General features: G+C 38.0%; 1 protein-coding gene across 3 annotated transcripts in view; it reads left to right on the forward strand.

Annotated features, from left to right (window-relative positions):
• The window catches only part of R3HCC1L (R3H domain and coiled-coil containing 1 like), a 110455-nt gene that overhangs the window by 22271 nt on the left and 64296 nt on the right, over window positions 1-23888 (forward strand). For 2 of the 3 annotated variants that reach the window (XM_017880390.1, XM_017880395.1), the window contains 2 exons: window positions 10469-10577; window positions 22089-22245. In XM_017880390.1, the coding sequence (XP_017735879.1) occupies window positions 22239-22245 (7 nt within the window). In that variant the 5' untranslated portion in view covers window positions 10469-10577; window positions 22089-22238. The remainder of the gene's footprint in view (window positions 1-10468; window positions 10578-22088; window positions 22246-23888) is intronic. The other variant, XM_017880400.1, reaches the window with a different exon arrangement.

The raw sequence follows: 23888 nt of genomic DNA on the forward strand, positions 1-23888 counted from the left end.
ACATACTAGTGGAATGATAGGCAGCTGAATATAAAATTGGAGCTCAATAGATGAGACGTAGAGATGTTTTTTTAAGAATGTTTGGCCTGAACCTTAGAGAAGAGCAGAAAAGACTAAGGATGAAGAATTAGGGAATACCCATAGTAAGGGTGCAGGAGGCAGAAAAGGAGCCAGTAAAAGAGTAGAGAGAGATTGTTTAGAGAAAGAAGGAAAATAAGGCATATATATTAGTGTAGAGATTATATGAATTGGAATTAGATTTAGTTGCAACCAAGTACCAGAGACTTAAATGTGATAGAAGTTCATGTCTGTTGAGTTAGAAATTCCAGAAGTAGTCAGTTTAAGACTCATGTGGTTTGCCATGGTGTCACATTTCCCCACTGTGCTCGGATTCTGTTATTTTCCAAAGACACTTTAGGGTCTAAGAGAGCTACTAACTTCAACTATTGCACGTACATTGCAGTCATCAGAAGGAGAAAGAGAAGAACACATCTCACTTCCTTTAAGGATACTTTCTGGAAGTTATATATTACAGGTTGAGTGTCCCTTATCCAATATGCTTAGATCCAGAGAATGGTTTCACATTGTTTTCACATTTTGGAATGTTTGATTACTCTGTGGATATCATGCAGACCTTTTCGATACTTTCAACCATATCATTATACTACAGAGCAGAGAATAAGCAAAAAAAAAAAAAAAGAAAGAAAGAAAGAGCATAGTGAGTAATAGTAATGCAGTACATCTTGGCCCCATGTGAGGCATTGTGGGGAGCCTACAGTTGGTGTATCTGGTGTATACACGTGTCGTTTTATTACCCATTGTGGGCATGCTTGTGTAGAGGAATCCGGGTGTGTGCAGATATATATTGCAGCTGATGGGGGCTGGGAGGGTCTTTCTTTCCTTGGGGACACTGAATAAACTATGTGTTGGGTGCCTGCATTGTGACTGCAACCTGTCACATGAGATCAGGAGTGGAATTTTTCACTTGTGGCATCATTTTGACACTCAGAACATTTTAGATTTTGTAGCATTATAGATTTTTGGATTAGGGAGTTCCATGTATACTACTTTTGCTCATATTCCATTGGTCAAACTTAGTCACATGGCCACACCTTGCTGCTGGAGAGACTGGGAAATGTAGACTTTATTTTGAATGGTCAGTGCCTGGCCATTCAAATAAAGAGCAGGAACAGTGAGACTAATCCCAGTGTAGCTAGATGAAGAATACAGGGTAGATAACAGTTAATTGTCTTTAGGACAGTTTAATTCATTATTGGTTATTCTTGATAGAGTTTTTATAATTACTGAACTATAAGTACAAATTCATTCTTGTCAAATTGCATCAACAGTATGTTGTTTTTAGGGTGTAATCTCTTCATGAATCCTTGCTTAATTAGGATTATCAGTTTCTCATAAAAAATTTGTATGTATACATATGTATGTGTTTATGTGCATGTGTGTGTACACATCCCCCCATTTAACATTAGTGTTGGCCAAAATTATTTCATATGACAACAGTGTGAAGTAAAATTGATGGTAAATAAGCTGCTGATAACCCTCTTCTGTTGTTTTAAGCCTGTAATTTTACCCAGTATTCTATTTGGTAAATACTCTCCAATTTGGTTGTTTTTTTGGCCAATGTTTTTAATCTGTCTCTGTCCTTTTATATTACTACTCTGTCTCACTGCTGTTAATTATACTTCCTAAAATAGATAAATGAGCAAATTTAATTAAATGTGTTATTTGCACTGTCTCCTGATCATTAATGAATTTGTAAGTAAGGTCAGACCTATAATCTTTCTAGTATTACAATTCGTGAATCTTCACTGTCTACTCAATTAGTAATTATTTGCTTAAATTTTTTTTTTTATTTTTAAAGCTTCTATATTTTGTGTGTTTATGCTCTTTCAGTATTAGAAATATAAAGATCTTCTAGCAAAAGGAAACTTTTCTGTAGGATATTCTGTCCCTTTCAGTTGAAAATGTTTTCTTTAGACATGTTTTTGAATGATGAACACTTAAGTTTATATGGTGCTATTTGGGTTTTCAAAAAAAAAAATTAAAAATAATTTAAAATATTTTATCAATAGATGTAGAGTTTAAAATAGACATGTTTTAAAAGTCCAATAGTGAAAAAAGGTTTTATAACAAAATATAGTGAGTAGTTTTTGTCTCACTCATTCTCTCTAGTCCTCTCCCTAGAGGATACAGGGTAGATAACAGTTAATTTTTTATTAACTGTTAATAATTTAACAGTTAATAAGCTATTTCTTCTGGCATCAACCTATCTGTGTATTTAAAAGTAATGTATGTACAATGCTATCTTTTGATTTACCAGTTTTTTTCATTATATGTGGAGTTTCTATTATGGTAGAGAAAGTTTTAGTGTTATTAAATACCATCTCCACTACTGCTTCTCCCTAGCTTCTTAATTTAGTTCTATTAAAATATTTGGTTAAGTCTAATAATGTTATGTTTACATTACTATGCCTGTGCAAATTTTACTTGCTGATAGTGTCTTAAATAGCCCCTCGGTGCAGTTTTCCACAAGGTCAATCACAGTAATCTGTCAGTTAGAATTTTTTTTTTTTTTAAATTCTTGGAAATTTCTCTTCTAGAGACTTCCAGTGTCCTACTATTGAAGCCTACTCTCTCGACCTGCTGCATTGCTCTTTTCCTAGTATGATTTCCCCTTGTTGTTATCCTTAGATTTTTCTCTGCTGGGTTTGATTCTCCGAATATTGTTAGAACTCCTATCTTCTTTAGGCTTCATTTACCTCTTGCTTAGGTGGAGCACATCCTCTAGTAGTTGTGTTGGATTCAAAAGATGACACCATGCCAGACAGCATGAGGATGACAGCCTTCAGCATGCCTACCCTCTCACATAGCTTCAATCTGGATTGGTTGCTTTCTGCTGCTGGTGCACAGTTATCATCCTAGAGTCCCATTCACTAGTATTCCTTCACTTCTCTCTTGTGTTGGATGTCTTGTTTTCTGTATCTTATCTCTTCTTTGCTTTGGCTTGTTTCCTTGTTTGTTGTCAAAGGATGATGAGACCATCACTATCTAAAATATCTAATCAGGCACAATGTCCCAGAACAAAGCAGATTGCTAGTTTTATATAGTGTTTTGGGGGAGTGTGGTGCTCAGGGATTAGAAAATTTTAAGAGGCAGCAGAAGCAGATTAACATAATCTATAGACAAATGGTTACTTGGGTGAGACCATTGTTGATTGGTTGAGACCATTGTCGATTGGTTGGCATTTGGGTATTTTATTGTAGTGACTTTCTCCCTAACTTTAAATTGGCTGACTTTCAGAAGTAAGGGGCGGCTAAGCTAACACTGATTGGCTTGTAAAAGAAAAGTAAGTTGTTTTTACAATGGAATGGGTATAAGTAGTCCTTGGCAACTTTTTACTATAGTTACAAACAATCAGTCTTTCCTAAATTTGTAAGAACTTTAAAATTCTCAATCTTCTATTAACTTTCTAGGAAAGCGTACATGGTAGGTAATTTTTTGAGCCTTTCCATGTCTGAAAATATTTTTGGTTTCTGTTTTCACATTTGATTAATATAGTTTGGGTGAGTGTAAAATTCTAGATCGGAAATATTTTTCTTTAGAATTTTGAAGGCATAGTTTCTTTTTTCTCCTCATCCTTTATTGCTTTTGAGAAGTCTTAAGCCAATGTGGACTCTCTTCTTTCGTTTGGATCTTTTCACTGGAAACTTGTTAGATCTCTGCTTTGTCCCCAGTGTTCTGAAGTTTCACAATGATGTGCTTTGGTGTGGGTCTGTGTTTATTTTTATCCACTGTCCTGGGTGTTTGTGGGTACCTTTCAATGTAGAACAGTTGGCATTTTTCTGGGACCTGGTGTATGGAATAGGGGTGGGGCAGTAGATTTTAGGTTCAATATGCTTACTTAATGACCCAGTTTTAAAGACCTCTGCACTTCCAGTCAGCCCCTGATCTACAGATGGTCTATTCTACATTTTAGAGATAATCCCAAACTTTTTTTCACAGAGGAGGAGGGGATCTCAGGATCGCTCCTTTCACCCAGTGCCCTCCCTGCATTTAACTTCCAGTTCCAGAGTTGGTATGGCCAGTCCCTGACTCTCACGAGGATTTCTGACTGTAAATTGGGTTGAGTGGCAACTTTCTCTACTGCTGGTTTGGAATTTGGCTTTTTCAGTTCTGCTACACATTGAGCATTCATCAGTACATAACTTCCAAAGTTTTGTTACTTTTTTTTTCTCTTCTCCGCTGTCTATCCGTGTGGATTTATGTTTTAAGACAAAACAAATTGACTTATTTCAGTAGAATTTTTGGAGAGAAGCAAAATTATATGCGTATGTGCATTCCATTCTCTTAACAGAAGAACAGCTATAAGACTAACTGCAATATTCTTTTTTTTGTTTGTTTTTTTGAGACAGAGTCTTGCTCTGTCGCCCAGGCTGGAGTGCAGTGGCGTGATCTTGGCTCACTGCAAGCTCCGCCTCCTGGGTTCATGCTCTTCTCCTGCCTCAGCCTCCCGGGTAGCTGGGATTACAGGCGTGCACCACCACACTGGCTAATTTTTTGTATTTTTAGTAGAGACGAGGTTTCACCGTGTTAGCCAGGATGGTCTTGATCTCCTGACCTCGTGATCTGTGTGCCTCGGCCTCCCAAAGTGCTGGGATTACAGGTGTGAGCCACCGCTCCCGGCCCTAACTGCAATATTCTTATGTGAAATAATATTACAGTAGCATTACATGATTATTATATTTCTGATATGTGAAAGGTAGAGTAACAGAATATGTTGCTCAAATGCAGTAACACTAAACATAGGTCTGCAGAGAGGGCACTGCTACAGAGAATGAATAGTCATACCTTCCTTGATTGTGAGCTATTCCTTTAATTTCTAAAAATCATCATTGGAAAACCCACAAAAATGTTACATCTGTATTATAGGAAAACTAGAATACAGTGATAAACATGAAGAATAAAATAAGAGTCACTTTAATTACACTACCCAGAGCTGCCCACTATTAACAGATTAGTGTATATATTTTTCTAGTCTTTGTTTATGCATTTGCCTATGTATTTGTGGACATATGTTTAAATGGGGCATACTGTATGTATTATTTTGTTCCTTCCCCCATTTTTTCCAACCATAAAAGTATATGGCTCTTGAGTCGAGAATTTTTTTGCACAGAATCCTAGAGATTATATTCTCATTAACAATGTCTAACTCCCATTTGCTTGATTGTACATTATGTGCCAAGCACTGTGCTGACTGGCATCTTTGTTTTTCTGTTTAATTTATGTTGACATTATTTCAGACCACAGAAAAATTCCAAGAGTGTATAGAGCGTTCACCCAAATATCCCAAATGTTAACATTTTACTACATTCCCTTTCTTATTTCTCTCTCATGAGAGTAAAATGTAGACTTTACTCCCTTTTATACCTAAATAGTTAAGTGTGCACTTTCTAAAAAACAAGGACATTCTTTTATATAAGTAAGCCACAGGGTAGTTGTCAAAATCAGGAAATTAACGTTGATTTAATGTTAATTATGTAACCTACAGACTTATTCAGATTTTACCCACTGGCCCATTGTACTTTATAGCAAAAGAAAATTCCAGGTCATGAGAGTGCATTTAGTTGTCATGTCTCTAGTTTCCTTTAATCTGGTGCAGTTTCTGTTTTTTTCATGACATTGACTTTTTTTTTTTTTTTTTTGGAGATAGAGTCTTACTGTTGTTGCCCAGGCTGGAGTGCAGTGGTGTGATCATGGCTCCCTGCAGCCCTGAACTCCCGGACTCAAGCAATCCTCCTGCCTCAGCCTCCTGAGTAGCTGGCACTACAGGCACCCGCCACCACACCTGGTTAATTTTTTATTTTTTGTAGAGACAGATTCTCCCTGTGTTGCCCAGGCTGGTCTCGAACTCCTGGGCTCAAGTGATCCTCTTGCCTTGGCCTTCCAAAAAGTGTTGGGATTATAGGTGTGAGCCACTGCATCCAGCCGACATTGATATTTCTGAAGAGTGCAAGACAGTTATTTTGTAGAACATGTACAGTTTGGGTTCATCTGATGTTTTCTCATGATTGGATTAAGGTTATTCCTTTTTGGCAGGAGTACCCCAAAGTATCGTTATGCTTTTGCATCATATCAGGAGGCACAAGATGGTAATATGATTTTGGATCACTTGATTGTTACTATTTTTCCTTTTGTAATTTTTTTGTGGTAAAATATACATCATTTATTTTTATGTTTTGACCATTTTAAAATGTATAGCTTAGTGGCATTATATTCTGTTTGTAATTCACATTCACAGTCCCTTTGTAATTTTAAAGTATTTTGTGAAAAAATACATAGAGACTTGGTAAATATCCTGTCACTATTTGAACTTTCACTCACTAATTTTAGTATCCGTTTGTTGTAAACATCTTGTTACTCCTTGAACTTTTGCTCACGAATTTTAGTATCTGTTGGTGATTTCTGCCTAATTTTCATAATGGTTCTTGAGTGGTGATATTCGAATTCCATTATTCCTTCTACACTTACTTATAATAGGACTTTATTTTGACACTGTCCCTGACGTGGCCAGTGGGAGCCCCTTCAGTTCTTTTGACATGCCACTGTCATTCTTGGAGCATGTATTCTAGGCTCATCTTGCACTTTCCCAGCCCCAGCCTTGGAATAAGGAATTTCTTCTCGAAGCCCTGATTCCTTTTAATAATGACTTTAAAAGCCACAGTCTGGACTCTAGATGTCCTGGTTGCGATTGTTATTGCTTCTAGGCCTTCTCAGCTGACATCTAGGAAATAAGTATGTGTGAGAGGAGGGAGTGTGTGTGTTTGTGTGTATGTGCGCACACAGTAGTGTATCTTTATTAAAAGCAATGAGTTTATACAGGTACCTCAGATTCTGACCCAACACTACAGGGTTTATTCTATCCTTTCCTCATTCCATATTTATAGCTCTGATTTCCAACAATGAGAAATTACTCATATTTTTGCTTATTGGTTCAATTCAAGAATATAAGAAAATAGTTTAAGAATTATTAACTCATACCACCATTTAAAAAGACACCTTGTAAGTAGAATTCAATGTTTGTTTATAGTATTTTCCTTTAGCCTAAGGACATGTAGTCTAAATCTGTACTGTGTAATAATACGGTAGCTACTAGCCACATGAATAGAGATGTGTTACAAGTATAAAATGTACATTGGATTTGAAAACTTACTACAAAATAAATATGAAATAGCTCACTGGTATTTTAATAATAGTTTGTGTTGATTATGTGTTGAAATATTTTAAGTGTATTAGATAAAATATATTAATAAAATTAATTTCACTTTAATGTGATACTAGAAAATGTTAAATTACATATGTGGCTCCATTATACTTCTATTAGAATGTGCTGATACGAAAACCATGTTCAAAAGTTACTTGGATTAATTTTCCTTCTCTAACATTCTTTCCCTCCTCCCTGGGGTTATGTTATTCATTTGAAATACAGTGTACTTCATTTATTTCTATTCGTATTCTGTCTTTTTCACTGGATCCTAATTGATCTTATTTATTCTTCAGTATGTGAAACATCAACATGTTTCCAAAAGTCAGAACTCTACAAAAATGTTTATACTCAGGGCACTGTCACCCATTCCTTCTGCCCTTCTCTAACCTGTCCTCTGTAGGCTACCAGTCTAATGATTCCCCCAGTTATCCTTCATGCATTTTTTTCCCCTCAGGATTGAGGATATAGATGCACATTTTCTTATTTTTCTTTCATTCTTACACAAAAGGTAGCATACTGTAGATACTCTTTTGTACTCTTACGCTCTTTCTAATATTTTGAATTTACAAAAAGTACTACAACCATGTCCATATGTATTTTGGTATGTTGGAGGTGTATTTTGGAGTAAATTTTCAAAATGGAATGGTTGGGCCAGAAGTTAAAAGCATATGTAGTTTTCTTAAATATTGCTAAATGCCTTTCTACAGAGGTTGTACGAATTTGAATTCCCATCAGCAGTGTATGAGAGGGTTAGTTTCCCCACAACCTCATCATCAGAGTGTGTTGGCATGCTTTTAATTTTTGCTAACTTGATAGGTAAGAAATAGTATCAGTATAGTTTTAATGTTTGTTTCTCTTGTTATCAGTGAAGTTGAACATCTTTTCATATGTTTAAGGGTCATTTTTTATCTTTTGTGTGAAATATATCTTCGTTTTCCATCAGGTTTTTGGTCCCCTCCCCTTTCTCAATTGTTGGGAGTTTTTAAATATTAGGAATATTAGCTCTTTACTGGTGATGTATGTTACAAATATTTTCTCCCAGTTTGTAGTGTTTATGCGTGGGTATGAATGTTTAGACCTTTATGTAGTCCAGTTTTTGAGTTTTTTGTTTTATCTGAATTTTGGATTAAAATTAGAGGTTTTCCTTGGACCCATGGTAAATAATTCACCTATGTTTTCTTCTAGTACTTCTGTGGTTTTAGTTGTTAATTTGGATCTTTGATCCATTTGGAGGTATGGCTTCTTTAAAATGAATAAAAGACCAATTTTGCCCCAGTGTTCTTTTTTTTTTTGAGACGGAGTCTGGCTCTGTCACCCAGGCTGGAGTGCAGTGGCCGGATCTCGGCTCACTGCAGGCTCCGCCTCCCGGGCTCAGGCCATTCTCCTGCCTCAGCCTCCCGAGTAGCTGGGACTACAGGCGCCCGCCACCTCGCCTGGCTAGTTTTTTGTATTTTTTTTAGTAGAGATGGGGTTTCACCGTGTTAGCCAGGATGGTCTCAATCTCCTGACCTCGTGATCCGTCTGTCTCAGCCTCCCAAAGTGCTGGGATTACAGGCTTGAGCCACCGCACCCGGCCATCCCAGTGTTCTTTGATATGCTGCCTTTATCATATATGAAATTTCTATTTGGTTTATTTCTGGACTTTCTATTTTCTATACCATTATCACACCGTTTCAATTATAAAGGCTTGATAGTATATCAAGGGCTAGCTTTTTAAATTTTTAGTGTTTTCCTGACTATTCTTGCATGTTTATTTTTCTGTTGAACTTTAGTATCAGCTTGTCTGTCTCAATAAAAAAGCTTGCAGGTATTTTTATTGGGGTTATGTTAAATTTATAAGTTAACATATGGAAAACTAACTTTTTAATGCTGTTATTTCGTGCTGAGATTTCTGTCCAAGAACAAAGAATATCTTTCCATTTGTTCAGATCTACTTTTGTATCTTTCAGGAACGTTTTAAAGTTTTCTTCATATTTAACTCCTTGATAAATTCTCCACTTTTTTTTCAGCTCAATAATACATCTTATAGATCTTTCTTTTGTATATCTACATAGTTTTCTACAGTGTGGATGCACCATAATTTATTTAACCTGGCTGATATGGGTGTACATTAAAGTTGTTTAAAAATTTTCACTATTGCAAACAGTTCTGGAATAAGTAAGTATCCTTGTAGAAGTCTAGTTACTTCCTTATGATAAATTTATCAGAGGAGAATTGCCTCTTCAAAGGTCTTTTGACACATAAAAATTTCTGAAACATATTGTTAACAGCTTTCCATATTAATAAAATGTATACCTCCACTAACACTGTGTTTGAGCCCTATTCTGTTGACATTCAGCAAAACAGAACCTTATTGCTCTTTTTTAATATTTGCCAGTTTGATAGCAAAACAAAGTATGTTTATATTGCATTACTTTGCTAACTGATGAGTTTTATTTTTTATCCATCTGCCATTCAGCTGGCCAGCATATACTCGTTGAGTATCCACCATGTTCCATAAGCTATCCCATGTATTAAAACTGTAATAATGACTAGAAGTTGAACATCTGTTTGTATCTCTCTCTCTCTCTCTCTCTCTCTCTCTCTCTGTATGTGTGTGTGTGTGTGTGTGTGTTAGAGATAGGATCTCATTCTGTCACCCAGGTTGGAGTGCAGTGGTGCCATCACAGCTCACTGCAGCCTTGACCTGCTGGGCTCAAGCAATGTTCCCACCTCAGCCTCTTGAGTAGCTGGGAGTACAGGTGCATGCTACCATGCTTGGCTGATTTTTATATTTTTTGTAGAGATGGAGTTTTGCCATGTTGTCGAGGCTGGTGTCGAAATCCTGAGCTCAAGTGGTCTGCCTGCCTTGGCGTCCCACAGTGCTGGGATTACAGTCATGAGCCACCATGCCTGGCGTCTGTGATTTTTATTATTTTGTGTCTTATGTCTTTTTGTTTTGTTGACGGTTAGTAGACTTTCCTGTCCTCAGGTCTGAGAATGACAGAAGATGGCATTTCCTTATTCTGTTTGGTTGATGAGCTTCTAAAAAGTGCTTTTGTATGTGTGTCTTCATTGCACATTCTATGGCACATCACTGTGTTAAACGCAGACTTACAAAATGAGTTAATGAAAGTTAAGTGCCTAGACAGGTGTCAAAGAAATAACTATATTTTATAAAATAACTTTTATTATTACTGTTTTCAGGTGAGGCTGCTGTCTGTCAGAAAGGAACTTTTATACAGTTTGCCTTCAGAGACAGTCTATCTGCATGTTGTAGAGTTTTATTATTAAGAAAATAAATGTTACTTACATGGTAAGTTGCCTTTACTTATGCATATTTTATAGAAATACTGTCTATTTACTCTAAAGATTTGTTTGCTTGTATTTTGTTTCTTCAGCATCGTTTTATTTTGTAACTGTCATGTAAAACAAGTTTGAAAGGTGGCAATTTCCTGAAAGGTATGGGGTCTTTTGAAGATTTTTTTCTGTTTACTATCTGTCTTAATTTTATTGTTTATAGTAGAGAGGAGAACAGGGGCTGTTTAAATACTGGGATTAGTTTTCAAAGTTGGATCACTAGCTTTGGTCTGTCTCTTTCCACTGTAACAGCTGAGAATTAACATCCTTCTTGTCAAGCCCTGGCATCACTATAATTCATATAGTGAGCAGCAAAGATGCAGTGTTATTTTTTTTTTTTTTTTTTTTTTTGAGGCGGAGTCTCGCTCTGTCGCCCGGAGTGGAGTGCAGTGGCCGGATCTCAGCTCACTGCAAGCTCCGCCTCCCGGGTTTGCGCCATTCTCCCGCCTCAGCCTCCCGAGTAGCTGGGACTACAGGCGCCCGCCACCGCGCCCGGCTAGTTTTGTATTTTTTTAGTAGAGACGGGGTTTCACTGTGTTAGCCAGGATGGTCTCGATCTCCTGACCTCGTGATCCGCCCGTCTCGGCCTCCCAAAGTGCTGGGATTACAGGCTTGAGCCACCGCGCCCGGCCAGATGCAGTGTTATTTTAAGGGTTTGATTAACTGATTCAGGAAGAATAGGTGGTCATTTAAATAGTAAAGTATAAAACAGAATGAATAATTTTATTAAATTACTTAGAAATGAAAAAAGATAACTGATTTTAATTTTTAAATATTACCCTATAGGTATTTGTTGTCAGTTAAAAAATTTTTTTTTCAGGGAAAATTTAGTAAGTTGATATGACCTGCTGTTTTGTGAGAGGTTTTCTTACATCCTCTGATGATCTTTTGAGTATATTCCAACTTCTGACTCTCCTGTGTGGCCAGTGACAATGGGCCAGCCGATGCGTAGGGTGATAGCTTTAGTGGTAACCAGAGGGTTGGTCACAGCAACTGTCAGAAGATAAATATACTCATGTGCTGCTGACGCACGTTGCAAAAATTGGATGGAAAGTATGACATGATACTGGTGATTTGCCGAATTTTCTCTCAAATAGTTTTGTGCAGCTAAACACAGTGAGACATAAATGTTGATGTTGAGAGCTGAGTTCAAACCAAGTAGTCTCAAATAGAATCCAAGGATGAGGAGCTATAGGCACTGAAAAAAGAGAGGAACAATATTATCCTTAGATTTGTTTTTTCTTAGTCTTTTTGCTTTTGTTAGCATCAGAAAACTGTCTTAGGTATTTCTGGATGTTTTGCATGGCTCATGTGAGTAGAAACATAGGATTTCGTTGTACATGACTGAAAAGGCCTGCATCTCAGAGCAAATCAAAGTGAGTTTTAATCTTGGTTATTTGAAATCTCCTTGTACCTGTCTTATTAGGAGTATTTTTTTTTTTTTAAGAAGAAACTAATTTGCAGTTGGCTATAAAGAGTGACATTGTGTCTGGGAAAATGCTGTACTAACACACTGTGCTGTCCCACAAGAGTACTTCTCAAGTCCCCAAACGCAGTGCTGACAATCTGTGACAGCCTGTGAATTGTTGGGCAGCAGTTGGGGAAGATGGACAGCAGAGTGAGGTGGTTGTGTGTAAGTTAGAGGAGGTGGGGAGGGGAAGAAGTAAGAGAAGAGCAGAGCAGCTTCTAAGTTTTGTGGGCAATTTGAATGGAAGGTGTTTTAGTTGTTGTGTTCTGCTAATACAGCTGTGAAATAAACAGCTAGAGGGTGGGGTAGAAATAGTGTATTTCACCTTTCCTTTCAAGGTATTATTGATTCTGTCATCAAAACTGTAAGGTTGCCTGGGCATGGCAACTCACCCCCGTAATCCCAGCACTTTGGGAGGCCCAGGTGGGCAGATTACTTGAGTTCAGGAGTTCGAGACCAGCCTGGCCAGCAGAGGGAAACCCCATCTCTACTATAAATATAAAAAATTAGCTGGGCATGGTGATATACGCCTGTAATCCCAGCTATTCTGGAGGCTGAGGCGTGAGAATTGTTTGAGCCAGGCAGGCGGAAGTTGCAGTGAGCTGAGATTGCGCCAGTGCACTTCCAGCCTGGGTGACGGAATGAGACTCTGTCTCAAAACATCAAATAACAAAAAACCCTGTAAGGTTCTGTGATCTATTGATGAGAGTATGGGTTGGATTGAATTAAAACTTTTGAGGAGACTAGAAATATCACATCATACCAGGAAATGAAACTATGAAGGTAAGGGTAATGGGGATAGGGCGTATCTTTTCCAGGAATTATTATAGTAGTAGTAAGGCCAGTTACCATATCTAGATCCACAAGGGCTAGGCCTTTATCTCAGACAAATGTACAGCTTGTTATTTATTTATTTGATTGATTTGATACATATACTATCAGCTGTTACTGTTTCTATAGCAAGCATTGTCAGACATCAAAGACAGGAATTTCTGGATATATATATTTGGATTGTGGAGTAGAATTTAATGTGGGCAAGTTATGGTTCAATTCTTTCTTTCAGTATGAGAGTAGTTATACAAAGTAAATAGCTTTGCTACAATGAACCTTTGGCTGTAGCCAGACTAATATTGGGGACTGAATGTTTGTGTTCCCCCTAAACTCATATGTTGAAATCTAGTCCCCAGTGTCATGGTGTTGGAGATGGGGCCTTCAGGGTGTAATTTAGTCATGAAGGTGGAGCCCTCATGAATGAGATGACTTCCCTTATAGGAAGAAGTCAGGGACCAGGTGCCGTGGCTCACGCCTGTAATCCCAGCACTTTGGGAGGTCAAGGCAGGTGGCTCACCTGAGGTCAGGAGTTCGAAACCAGCCTGACCAGCATGGTGAAACCCCATCCCTATTACATGCAAAAAATTAGCTGGCATGGTGGCACATGCCTGTAATCCCAGCTGCTTCGGAAGCTGAGGCAGGAGAATCACTTAAACCTGGAGGTAGAGCTAATATTGCACCATTGCACTCCAGTCTGGGCAACAAGAGCGAAAACTCTGTCTCAAAAAACAAACAAACAAACAAACCAAGAAGAAGCCAGGGAGCTAGCTTGCTCTATGTTTCTGCTATATGAGAATACAATGGGAAATCAACCTACTACAACCCAGAAGAGGGTGTGCTCCAGAACCAGGCCATGCTGGCACCCTGATCTTGAACTTCTAGCTATTAGAATTGTGAAAAATTTTTGTTGTTTTTAAGCCACCCGGTCTATGGTACTTTGTTATAGCAGCCTGAACTAAGACAACCAGTTTCTGTGAGTCTCCAAAATAACACTTTCCGACTTTTTGCCTTTTCACATGTTGAGTGTGTTCTTTCCACTTGTAATGTCTCCCCTCAGTTCTGTGTCTGAATATCTGCTTCTAAAGGCCTAGCCTCAGTTCCACCCACTTTATGACATTTTCCTCACCCATTCCAAGCCCTTAGTGATATTTTTCTCCTCTGGTTTCTATCATTTACTGCGTTTCTTTTATTTGGCAGTTAGAGACATATGTTCCCTTAAAACAACATGAAAATAGTCTTTCCAATTAGGTAGAGACATCTTAAGGGGAAGCTTCATTTTTACTCTCTTGGCTCACTGCAACCTCTGCCTCCTGGGTTCAAGCAATTCTCCTGCCTCAGCCTCCCGAGTAGCTGGGACTACAGGTGCATGCCACCATGCCCGGCTAATTTTTTGTATTTTTAGTAGAGATGGGATTTCACCGTGTTAGCCAGGATGGTCTCGATCTCCTGACCTCCTGATCTGCCCACCTCAGCCTCCCAAAGTGCTGGGATTACAGGCTTGAGCCACCGCGCCTGGCCCCTACTTTATAATTTCTACTACCCCAGCAGTGATGTCAATACAATATGTGCACTTAATAAATATTTGATGGTAAAAAAAAATGCCATTGCCTATTGTTAGCTTTTACCCATCTTTAAAAATTATCTTTCTCTTTGTATCATAAGAATACTAGATAAGAATTGAGTTTAAATACCTGAGCCATGTTTGTTCAGGAGATGATTCATTTTTGAAAGCCTTCTGTAGCCCTGTGTACAGGCGTTCTGTTCCTTAAAGTAACATTGCTTTGACAATGTTACTGTATTGTAATTATCTTTTATTCTTGAAACTCTAATTAATAAACTTTGAAACTGCATAGAAGAGAAACTCTTAAATTTATTAACTTGCTAATGCTTTTTTTGTCTGAAACTTGCTTTTGGTTTCTCAGTTTCTCACCAGGCACATTTCACACTTGCTGGTATAGCTCCAAGGAGGGAGGTGATAGATACGGAGCTGTAGCTATGTCTTTAACAGACAGACTCTACCTCATTTATAATTATTCATTTTTGTCATTATTGTGATGTGGTATTTTAAAAATTAAACTATTCTGTGCTATGCATTTTTACAAACATACATACAGAGTAAAGAGCTTTGCTACAATGAACCTTTGGTTGTAGCCAGACTAGTATTCTGTGCTGTGCATTTTTACCCCAACATAATTTTTAGAAGGTGTATGTTTTAGTCTAGTGCAGTAGTTAGGTGCAGGGACTTTGAAATCCAATCCAGGGACTTTGAAGTCCTGTCCAACACTTGGAACCTGTGTGATCTTAAGTAACTTAAGTTTCAGATTTCTCATCTGTAAAGTTGGGATAATAATACTACCTCTTAGTATTGTAGTTGGGATCAAATGAGATCATATATATGACACTTAGCTGAGATTGAGTCTGGTGGCCTCTACTTTCAAAATTTACCCAGTGGTTTATTAGCTTTACTCTGTGAATCTTAAAGAGGAAAAAAAAAATCAAGTTCAATGCATGTCAAGGTTGAGGTAAAGCCCCCAAAGCCTTATCCATTTGAGCTCCTTTATTGTCAACTATAGGATGTCAGTTAAACCCAGAATAGACCCAGGAGAGGAACTAATTTCAAATAACTGTAGAAACAGACCAACCTCCAGATGTGTAATGAGGGAAAGAAGTTTTAAGAGGGAGTTTTTTCTTTTCTCTCTGTCCCCTACCACCAGTTACATATGCAGAGTAGGAAGCAAACTTTTCTCTCTGCCTTTCTATTACATATCATATTGCCGTTGTTCAGTATATTAAAGCTTTTTATCTGACTGCCTTTTGAGGTGGTCAATAATAGGTGCTAACATTAAACTTGGAGCAGTTAAATTGGTGAGCTGTGGGGTTACCTTGTCAGTGGAGTGTGAAAAAGACTAAGCTGCGGACTGTTTCCCAGCCTATAAAGCGTGAAATCAGTTGGTGCTGATGCATGGCGACTATAGCCAGTGGAGTATAAAATACGCTGGGGGCATGAATTGTGTTATGTTGTGAGAAAGACCTTTTTGTGCCAGTTTATTTATGTATTTTGGGACCTCCAAGATCCTACTGGAATCATGTATCTTGTATCTCTTGTTGTCTTGATACTTAGTTTTTTCATGAAATGTTTCTTCCAGTTGTGCAAGCTGTATACTTTGTCCAGCTGCAGGCAGAGAGGCAGAGGCAATAAATACAAATGTCCAAGGCGGACTAATACTAAAATACTGTATTATATTCTGTTTAAGATTGCATCTGAAAATACCATCTGCAGTTGGTATTTGATATACAAGTTTCTTCTGTTTTAGACTCAAGATTTGAAAGTATACTTTGCCTTCTACTTTGAGCTTCTGCCAGTGTGAGAACTGTGTTACCAGTTTCACTGGTTGGTGGTCCCGTGTTGAAATGTGCCTCTGGAGAAGGGACATAGAGAAGGACAGCATTTTCAAATGCTTGGAGGAGTTGGTAGGAATAAGTATAGAGATTATTCTTATGGGGAATAGAAGAGAGGGTGTTCCTCTCCTGACACCTGGTGAGGTTCTTTACCATATGGCTTTGAGGGTGAGGCAAGGTGAATGAGGAAGTTTCAGAGACAATAGTGAATTATTGTCAGCCTTTTTAAGTCTGGAAGGTTATTGGAAATAGGTATGCCATGAAAGCATTAAAGGTCTTTCATTCTTATCTTACTTGGTTTTCTCCTTTTACGGCGGCAGTCTTTGAACTCTTTTTGGTTGCTTTGCAGTTACATGGATTCTAAGCAAATTGTGAGTATTTATGAAACTAAGCATCATTGTGAGACCATTCTGCTGAGTATCAGGCAGTCTAGTATAGTAGTTAAGTGCAGAGACTTTGAAATCCTAACCAACACTTAGAAGTTGTGTGATCTTTAGTTATTTAAGCTTCAGATTTCTCATATATAAAATTGGGTTAATCATAGCTATCTCAGTACTATAGTTGGAACCAAATGAGATAGTGAATATACAATGTTTACCACAGTCCCTGTCACATAGTAAGCACTCAGGAAATGGTAGCTGATAATTATTCTTTCTCTTGCTCTGCTACTACTAATGGCACTACTCTACCACTACTTCACTTTTGCTTGTAGGGCCTAAACCGTAATGAAACAGAAAACACAATTAGACATGGTTCATTGCGGCAGATTTGGAAAAATATGTCATTGTTCTCTTGGGCATGGCTTAATAGTTCTTTCTTAACTAAGTAGAAACGATAAAAAGACTTTTATTTAAAATGAAAGATAAGAATCTTTGTCTTGGTTTAAGATAGCTTTGTAAATGAGTATAAAAAACTGGTTATTCTAAAATGTATTTGCTTAATGCAAATAAATCAGCCTTTATATGAGCTTTGGGAATATATAAAACTAACAGTTCAAAGAATTGTCATTCCTTATTACTCACCTAACACAACCTTTTTTTTTTTTTTCCCCAGAGTGAGTGCTTTTTTGGGGAATTGTTTGAGGTTTTTTTCTTGTGCCAAGAGAGTCATAGTAGAAGTCTTGTCCAGTGTATGAGGCACATTTTTGGGGGAATGGGATGGAAAAATCACCCCGATCATTTATCCTTGATGGTAATGAGCATTAGTGTGTATAATATATTTGGATTTGATGTGCATTATGTGATTATTTCTTCAGCACAATTAACTTCCTAATTAAACTTTGCTCAGCATATATCCTGAGCATATACTTGGTGGAAAACTGATAATACAGCTATAATGGTGGTAAAACTGCTAGTTTAGTTGATAGACAATCTGGGTTCTAGTCTTAGTTACTACCACTCAAATAGTCTTAGATAAATCCCTCAACCAGATGGTTTTCAAAGGCTCTTTTCAGCCATAAGCTTTTTGTTTGTTTGTTTTGAGACTGGGTCTTGCTCTGTTACCCAGGCTGGAGTACAGTGACACAATGATAGTTCACTGTGCCCTCAAATTCATGGGCTCAAGCAGTCTCCCTGCCTCAGCCTTCCAAGTAGTGAGGGTTACAGATATGCGCTACCATTCTCAGCTAATTTTCTATCTTATTTTAATTTTTTAGAGACAGTGTTGCTGTGTCGCCCAGGCTAGTCTTGAACTCCTGACCTCAGGCAGTACTTCCACCTCGGCTTCCCAGAGTGCTGGGATTGCCTGCGTGAGCCACTATGCCTGGCTTCAGCTGTAAGATTTGAAGATGGGTATGGAGGTAGCTTACAAACTGGGAAATGTAGTAGTGACACATTTTGGCCACCAGAGGGTGTGAAGTCCAGTCATTGAAGTTGTGCTCTGTAATTGACCAGAATGTGGCATTCTTGGAAATGAAGAGGACACATTGCTCCTCTGTTCATTTATGTTAAGTCATAGAGCCTCTTGTTGTCTGATTCTACTTGCACTTATTATCTTTCTGCTTTTTTCTTCTTAAAACTTTGTGGGTAGGACTGGAGCAGATATTAAAGAAAGGAGAAGAAAGGAATAGGCATATCTAATTGTCAAGTAGTCATCCAGTTTTGTTCTATAAAATAGTGAATGGCTTTCAGATGACCTATGGGCAACCTCGATGGGAAGCACAATAGTATAGGTCACCACACTTAATTATTTGTGGCCATCTTCCTTCCCCAAAACACATTGGCACGCACACAACACTTAACCCTCGTTGCCTTCACTCTTTCTGAAATTCCAAGGATGAAAGCAGAATGTCTGAGAAATATAGCAGAATGAGCACAGCCCTTATAATTGTAACCAAGGTTCAAATCTTGCATTGTCACTTAATATCTATGTAACCACAGACATTACAATTTTGAATTCCAGTATCTTTATCTGAAAAACTAGGATGTTGAATTCTGATCTATACAGTCCCTTTCAGTAAGTCTAATTCTAAGGCTCTGTAAAAATTCTTTAATGTTTATTTGAAGGGCAGTGCTATTCTTTATACAACACTTTAATAAAGTAGTATCTTTAACAATAGCATGTTCTTTTTTGATAGAAACAGAGCTGTAGATGTTGTTAAGGCTTAAATATTAAAGTATTAAGTAAACTACCATAACACCAAGTAGAAAAACAGTTACTACTCCACCGGGGCATTTTTTAGCCCCATAAACAAATACAAACTAATTTTCTGTGAATGTAGGCTTAGGATGGCAGTGGTTCATTCAAGAGAGGCCAAGACTAGGGGGAGCCAGGCCAAGCTGATTTCGGGTGTAGTTAATAGTGAGACATTTTGAGAAGTCATCATTTGGGGATAAGTAAGCTTAGCAAAAGAGGGCATGTAGGTTCTGGGAACCTATGTCATGAAGCTGGAGTCAGAATCTATTTCTTCCAGCCACACCAGTGGAAATAACTTTGACACAATATTCAATTATACAAGTCCAAGTTGCTGTCTGAGAGCTCAGGATGATAAGATGGAAGGAACAAGGAAAGGCATGGTGGTCTACATACCCAGACAAGCTGAGATGAGTGTCTAGAATGTGACAGAGCAAATGGACTCAGAAGTGTGCTTGTGAGAGCAGGCAAGGATTAGTACTTACTACGATATGTACACAAGAGAGTAGAAGCCAGTCAAGCTGATTGGGTAGAAACAACATTTTAGGATTATGTTCAGAAGATAATTTTAATCTGTCCTGGTTTTAATCACTATCCTTGGTGTTGGTAGAGAAGGTCTATTTGGTATGTCTAAGGCTCTACACATGTTTGAGGCTAGTGATTATGTCATTGACAAACTCTAGGTTGTTTGATGGTTCAATAGCTTTATACTCCATGGGTTATACACATATTCACAGATCTGTTCACTACTGCTGCAGAGTTCATTTCACAGAAATGAACTGGCTAGTAAAAAATTTGGCAGACAAACTAGCTTTTCGAGAAGCTGCTAGGAATGGAGCCCAGCTGTTCCCTTTGGGCTTGAGCTGTTGGAATTCACTGGGTTAGCAGCTAGAAAGAATGAAACTGTAACATTCTTAGCTTGGTTCATGACAGCAAAGCTGAGGTGTTAGGATTTCTGTTCTGGAGGTTTACACTTGCAAGTAACTTAACTTGATTGTGTGTCTTAATATTACTGGGCTTCTGACCGCTGAAATATGGCTTGAATCGATGGTGGTTTGGAGAAAGTAGAAAGAGGGCTATCCATCATCCAGAGGCTCCATAGAAGCTGGCTGATAATGCTGCTTTCACCAGGCAGCCATCTGTCCATCCATCCATCAGTAGGATGAAATGAGATTTAGCGGAACAGGCAGCCGTAACTCTGAGCTACTTTCTAACCAACAGTTGCAGCCCTGGCCTGAGTCTGACCACAAAGCACAGCACTGGGGTTTGGCGGGATGTGGCAGCAAGTGCAGCCTCCTTCCCGTTACTGCCAGCCTAGAATGTATTCAGTATGAGGCTGTAGCCCAAGCTTACTTCCCATACAAAATTTGACTAAACTTGGGATGACAAGTAGACAGAAATAGTCTTTCAGCTCCAGACTATTTTACAGGTTGAACAGACCCTTTCGGTGGGGAATATTTTTGCTTAACACTTGGGGTACTTCTAGTAATTCTGTCATTGTGGTATTGAGGGATGAGGTAAAGGTAATTTACTGATTTCATTTTGTATAAATTCTTGTTTTCTTCGTAAATATAAATTTTACCTAGATTGTTAGGTTGCAAAAATGGGATTTTAATTCTCTCATTTCTCTCTACTCTCTTTGGTGGTGCTAATATGAAAGGCAAGAAAATGTAGATGGGGAAATGGGTAAAAAATTCGAAGCAAGAAACTGATGATCCCTCAAATGGACAATTAGGCTCTGAATAATTGGTTGTGTACCATGTCTTCCCTGGTTCTTTTGCAGGAACATTGAGCCTTCCGAGAGAGCTTCTTAGTATAGCTCTGTGCTCATGTTGCCTGTCCTGGTACCATCCCTAGTCATGGCCAGCTTTCTTGACTGCTTTCTCTCACTGGTCACTTTAGACCTCAGCTCCTGCTCTTTGTTCTGAAACCTTGCTTTTCACTTCAGATTGGGGGAGGGGTAGAGGGAGCCTAATGTACCGGAGATGCTTCGGAAATGAGAGCCTTGGATGAATTCCTGGGCCTATTGATCCACCGGCAGTTTATGCATCCTGACATTCATAATCTCAGTAGGCTGCTGATGTTCCTGATTAATGGGCCCAGGGGCTGTCCATCCGTCACTTCACATTAATTACTGAAGAGGTGTTTTTCCAGTGATTTACCTGTCAGCGGGCTGTGATAAATACCCTGAAGCAGAGTGGGCAGTGATTAATCACAGGGCCACACCCCTCCCCCTACTCTTTTTTCCCCCTAACCACAGGTTAGCATTGGGACCTGACCAAAGAGTGCCCCCTCCTCATAAGCTATCTATCTCCATAATTGCTTGTGGATGCGTATTTATTGGGGCATGGGGCCTGGCAGGTAGCATTCTAGAACTTGTGCCAAAGATGATGAAAAATAAATCTTCCCAATAGGAAGAGTAACTAACATGTTTTTACATGGGGCAGAGAAGTATCTGTGAGCTGCCTGTATGTTGCTTTTTAAGAAATCTGATAGGAATATCGCCCACCTACTATGCATGCACTCAATACTGCAATGGTTGCTTTTTGAGCTTTAAAAAAAGGAGATAGAACAACTTTTGTGTTTGCTATACTTGTAGTATATTCAGGGAGAATATGTGAACAAATATGAGAAATTAGAGAAGATTTCAAAATACTAATATAATATTGGGAGAATTGGACTGCAACTTCAGGATTCCATTTCTTACTTTGTGGCCTTAGAAAGTAAAATTTAGTTAACTATTTAATTAATGTTTTTCATGTGTCAGACACTGTATTCAACTCTGGAGATATGAAGGTGAATGTGATACAGCTGAGATCTCAGGGAACAAAGTCTAGTGCCCCTTGCCTCAGTTTCTCAAAGTACAAAATAAACTTCCAGGCAGTTACCGAGTTAATTTTAAATTAATATAAGATCTAAAGTAATTTAAAATCAGTTCTTACATTAATTTTTCTGTGAATATTTATTGTATTCCCAGGGATAAAAGAAGTTTATGAAAGATACTATCTGCTCTCAAGAAACTTATAGAATGTGAGATGGCATTCATAAATGAAACAGTTGAATAAAAATATAAAGTAGTATATAATGAGAGTGATATAACGACAATGAGGTATCTCAGTTTAAACCCAACTCATTTAGGAGGGCGTTACACATTATCAAGGAGGGCGTTTCAGAAGTTGGAAGGAGCAGACAATGAGGCCATCCTGCCTAGAATGGAGACTTTGTGTCTGAGAATGATAGCTACATTATTGAAATAGTAGATTGACACCAAATCATGGAAAATCTTGAATGCAAGGTAAGCTTAGTTTTTATTTGTATGCTTTGTTGGTGAATCTAAGGTTTTGAGTGAGAAAGTTTGGAAAAAAATATATTTTAGAAAAAATTCTTACATATTGATGTTCCTAATGTTATTTGGAATTGCCAAATTACCTCAGCATTCTTGGAGCCCTCTTTTCCTCTGTAGTTCAAAATAAAACTGTTCAAATTAAAAATATAGTTTTATATATGTGCCTGAGTGCAGCGCAAAGGATTTTGTAGTTTGGTTGTATATGGAGGAGATGGTAGAGTTGACAGTCAAAAGAGACCAAGTTTCTCATTGTTAACACGTACAAAGTTGAGCAAGTCAATTAAGTTTTAAGTAATGACTGCAGAATTAAATTGGGAAAGACTGTAGCCTCAAGATTTAAGAAAGAAACCATCAGATTTACAGATAACTTCATTAAGGCTATACTGATTATTCACTGGCTACTAGATAGGCATATTTTAAAGCTAAGAGTCAGAAATTAAAGGGTCAGTGCTGTCAGCTATATTTTGGCAGGAATTTTAGAGGTGTCATTTTTTTCATTAGAAAACTTAAGATTATACATGGCAAACTTCACCTTTCATGGAGTACATTTTGTGAATTTTGACAAACATACAGTTGTGTAACTCCCACACAATTAAAATGCAGAGAGGGCAGTTCCATCAATCCAAAAAATTCCCTTGTCACTTTATAGTCAGCCCCTTACCTGATCCCAAGCTTCTGGCAACCAGTGATATGTTTGCTGTCTCTACAGTTTTGTATTTTCCAGAATGTTGTGTAACTGGAATTGTATTTCTCTAATGATAAATGATTTTTAACATCTTTTTTGCCATCCTTATATCTTCTTTGGTGAAGTATTCTTAAATAATTTTGTTGTTTTTTTTGACACTGAGTTTTGAGATTCTGGATGAAAGTACCTTATCAGATGTGATTTGCAAATATTTTCTCGCAGTTTGTGGCTTTTTACAATTCTCTTACATGTCTTTGAAGAGCAGAAGTTTGAATTTCGATGAAGTCGAGTTTATTGATTTAACACTCATAGGTGGAAATTGAACAATGAGATCACTTGGACACAGGAAGGGGAACATCACACACAGGGGCCTATTGTGGGGTCAGGGGAGTGGGGAGGGATAGCATTAGGAGATATACCTAATGTAAAGGACGAGTTAATGGGTGTAGCACACCAACATGGCACATGTATACATATGTAACAAACCTGCATGTTGTGCACATGTACCCTAGAACATAAAGTATAATAAAAAAAAAATCATTTTATGGATCATGCTTTTGATGTTATATCTAAGAAACCTTTGCTAAACCAAAAATCCCGAAGATTTTGTTCTGTATTTATGTATAGCAGTGTTAAAATTGTAGGTTTACATTTAGATCTGTGATTCATTTTGTTAGTTTTTATGTGTGGTGTGAGGTATAGATACAGTTTTTGTTGTTGGAAATGAATTTCTGCTTGTTTTGGCACCATTTTTTGGAAGGACTCTCTTTTTCATAGAATTTCCTTTATACATGTTTTGAAAATCAGTTGTTGGCCGGGCGCGGTTGCTCAAGCCTGTAATCCCAGCACTTTGGGAGGCCGAGACGGGCGGATCACGAGGTCAGGAGATCGAGACCATCCTGGCTAA

The sequence above is a fragment of the Rhinopithecus bieti genome, unplaced genomic scaffold (assembly GCF_001698545.2).
Source record: "Rhinopithecus bieti isolate Rb0 unplaced genomic scaffold, ASM169854v2 scaffold_425, whole genome shotgun sequence".
Taxonomy (NCBI): Eukaryota; Metazoa; Chordata; class Mammalia; order Primates; family Cercopithecidae; genus Rhinopithecus; species Rhinopithecus bieti.